We start from the raw sequence: 2,143 nt of genomic DNA, 5'->3' as shown, positions 1-2,143 counted from the left end.
CGTCCTGGACCCGGTGGCTTAAAACTCACACCTGGCGCATGTGCGTGTGTGCCCAAGATCCTGAGAGGAGAATGGAGGAGAAGGGATTGTGGCGTGACCATCCCCCCTGGGGGGTGATTTCTCGCTTTCTGTCTCTAATGTCTCTCTCTGTCTGTCTGGTGAGTGCATGCGCCCTATAGTGAAAATCTCTCCAAAAAAAAAAAAAAACATCGCTGTTCCCTTACGTTTTCTTCGTGCTCTGACATCTGTAATTTTATATTACTGGGGTTACAGACAAAGTGTCTAGGAACCATAGCAAGTGTTGTGTTTGGGGAATAAAGCCTTATTTCCAACACTTGGAATAGCTTCTACCCTGAATAGATTGAAGTTTGACTTTATTTATTTATTTTGCTATTTTTCTTTTGTTTCAAGGTTAAGGAAATACTCTACTGGAGAAAAAATAAATAAAAAGAGAAAGGACATGCAAAAACAATGCGATTAGACTACCAATCAGGGCTGTGACTTTAGAAGGAAGTCATTGAATGAATTGTTTTGTAATAATGCCAGAGACTTTAACCGATGGGAGGTGCAGGCATTCCATTGTCTTAAAGCAGATTTCAGTGACATCTTGTATATGGGCAGAAGCTACACTTACTGTGTAACTTGGCTGGTTGCTCTCAGATGTCAGCTGTCAAAAGTGACTTCTATGTCCCAAAGAACTAGAGGTCCATCCCATGAGCAGTATTTTTTTTTTTTTGAGAGGTTTTTGCTATAGGGAGCATGTGCTCACCAGAAAGACAGAGAGAGACAGAGAGACAGAAAGCGAGAAATCACCCCCAGGGGAGATGCCTACACTGCAAACCCTTCTCCTCCATTCTCCTCTCAGAATCTTGGGCATGCACGCACACGCGCCCGGTGTGAGTTTAAGCCTCCGGGTCTGGGTCTCGAACCACAGTTGACTACATGGGAGTCCAGTGATATAGCCATTACTCTGACTGTGGGTCCCTCTATGAACAGTGTTTATGCCATCTCTTTTTCTCTAGAGTTCTCAGTCAAACCACCAAGAGGAAGAAATTTTAGAACTGTTTCTTTCGGGTATTAAAGACTAAATGTTTTCCAACCATTAAAGCTTACATGTTTGGTAGAATATGGGTTTTTTCTTTTGGGTTTGTTCCCAGAAATAGAGTGACATTCTTGGCAAGTCCAACACATTCTTGGCTGTTTTGATCCAAGGTAAGGAAAGGGTGCCATTTGGCCTTTACCTCAGCAAGCGCATCCCAGCCGTGGCTCCCAGGTGGATGCGGGTTGATCTGTGCAGGTGGGTGGGAATTTGCCCTTTGACTTTTTCCATGCAATCCTCAAAGGCTTTGGGGGCATCTTGGGGGTTTTTCCAATAGCTGGAGATCCCAGAGCCTGAAGAGCAAGCAGTCAACACATATCAGCACTCACAGGAACCAGCCGTGGTAATACAACTTCTCCAAAACAAATCAGCTTAGGAAATAACTGGGTTTGGTGTGGGTTGGAAACAGGTGGTTGTGCTCAGATCCATGAGTCACTGCATGGATCGGTTCACTCCCAATCTCTGCAAGGAATTAATTACGAAGGTGAACAAGTGAGTCTGTTTGTTTTTAAGATTTTCATAATGGGAATTTCCAATATAAATAAAAGTGGAGAGAATTGTACAATAAACACCATGCATCCACCTCCTGGTCCCAACAATGGTCAATTCTTGCTTCATCTGTATTCTTTCCCTCTTTTCCCACAAAGCAAATTACAGACTTCCTATCATTTCATACCAATATTTCAGAATGTGTCACTAAAAGATAAGAATTCTCTTGTAAAGAACAACTCAAGTTTCATCATTACACCTATAAAAATTAAAAGTAGTTTGTTTTAACATCATTCCTTATCTAGTTACAGTTCACATGGCCTCCATATTCATTCTCGTTCTCCTCCTCTTTGTCTCTCTTTCTCTCTGTCTCTCTCTCTGTGTCTCCCTTTGTCTCATCCTCTGAGTCCCTCTCTCCCTCTTTCTCATTTGTATGAATTCAGATCACAATAAATTCCATATGTTACAATCTTGTGTCTTCTTTTTAGGTTTGCCATTGGTAACGTGCGTTCTCCAGAGAGACAGAGGGAAAGTGAAAAATCACCCTTCAGCAGG

General features: G+C 42.4%; 1 protein-coding gene across 1 annotated transcript in view; it reads right to left on the bottom strand.

The window, feature by feature from the left end:
• The window catches only part of ENTPD3 (ectonucleoside triphosphate diphosphohydrolase 3), a 50,450-nt gene that overhangs the window by 21,634 nt on the left and 26,673 nt on the right, over window positions 1-2,143 (bottom strand). The window contains exon 4 of the mRNA XM_006155385.2: window positions 1,242-1,392. Within this exon, the coding sequence (XP_006155447.1) occupies window positions 1,242-1,392 (151 nt within the window). The remainder of the gene's footprint in view (window positions 1-1,241; window positions 1,393-2,143) is intronic.

The sequence above is a fragment of the Tupaia chinensis genome, unplaced genomic scaffold (assembly GCF_000334495.1).
Source record: "Tupaia chinensis unplaced genomic scaffold, TupChi_1.0 Scaffold000451_1, whole genome shotgun sequence".
Lineage (NCBI taxonomy): Eukaryota > Metazoa > Chordata > Mammalia > Scandentia > Tupaiidae > Tupaia > Tupaia belangeri.
This window is presented reverse-complemented; position numbering and strand designations above follow the sequence as displayed.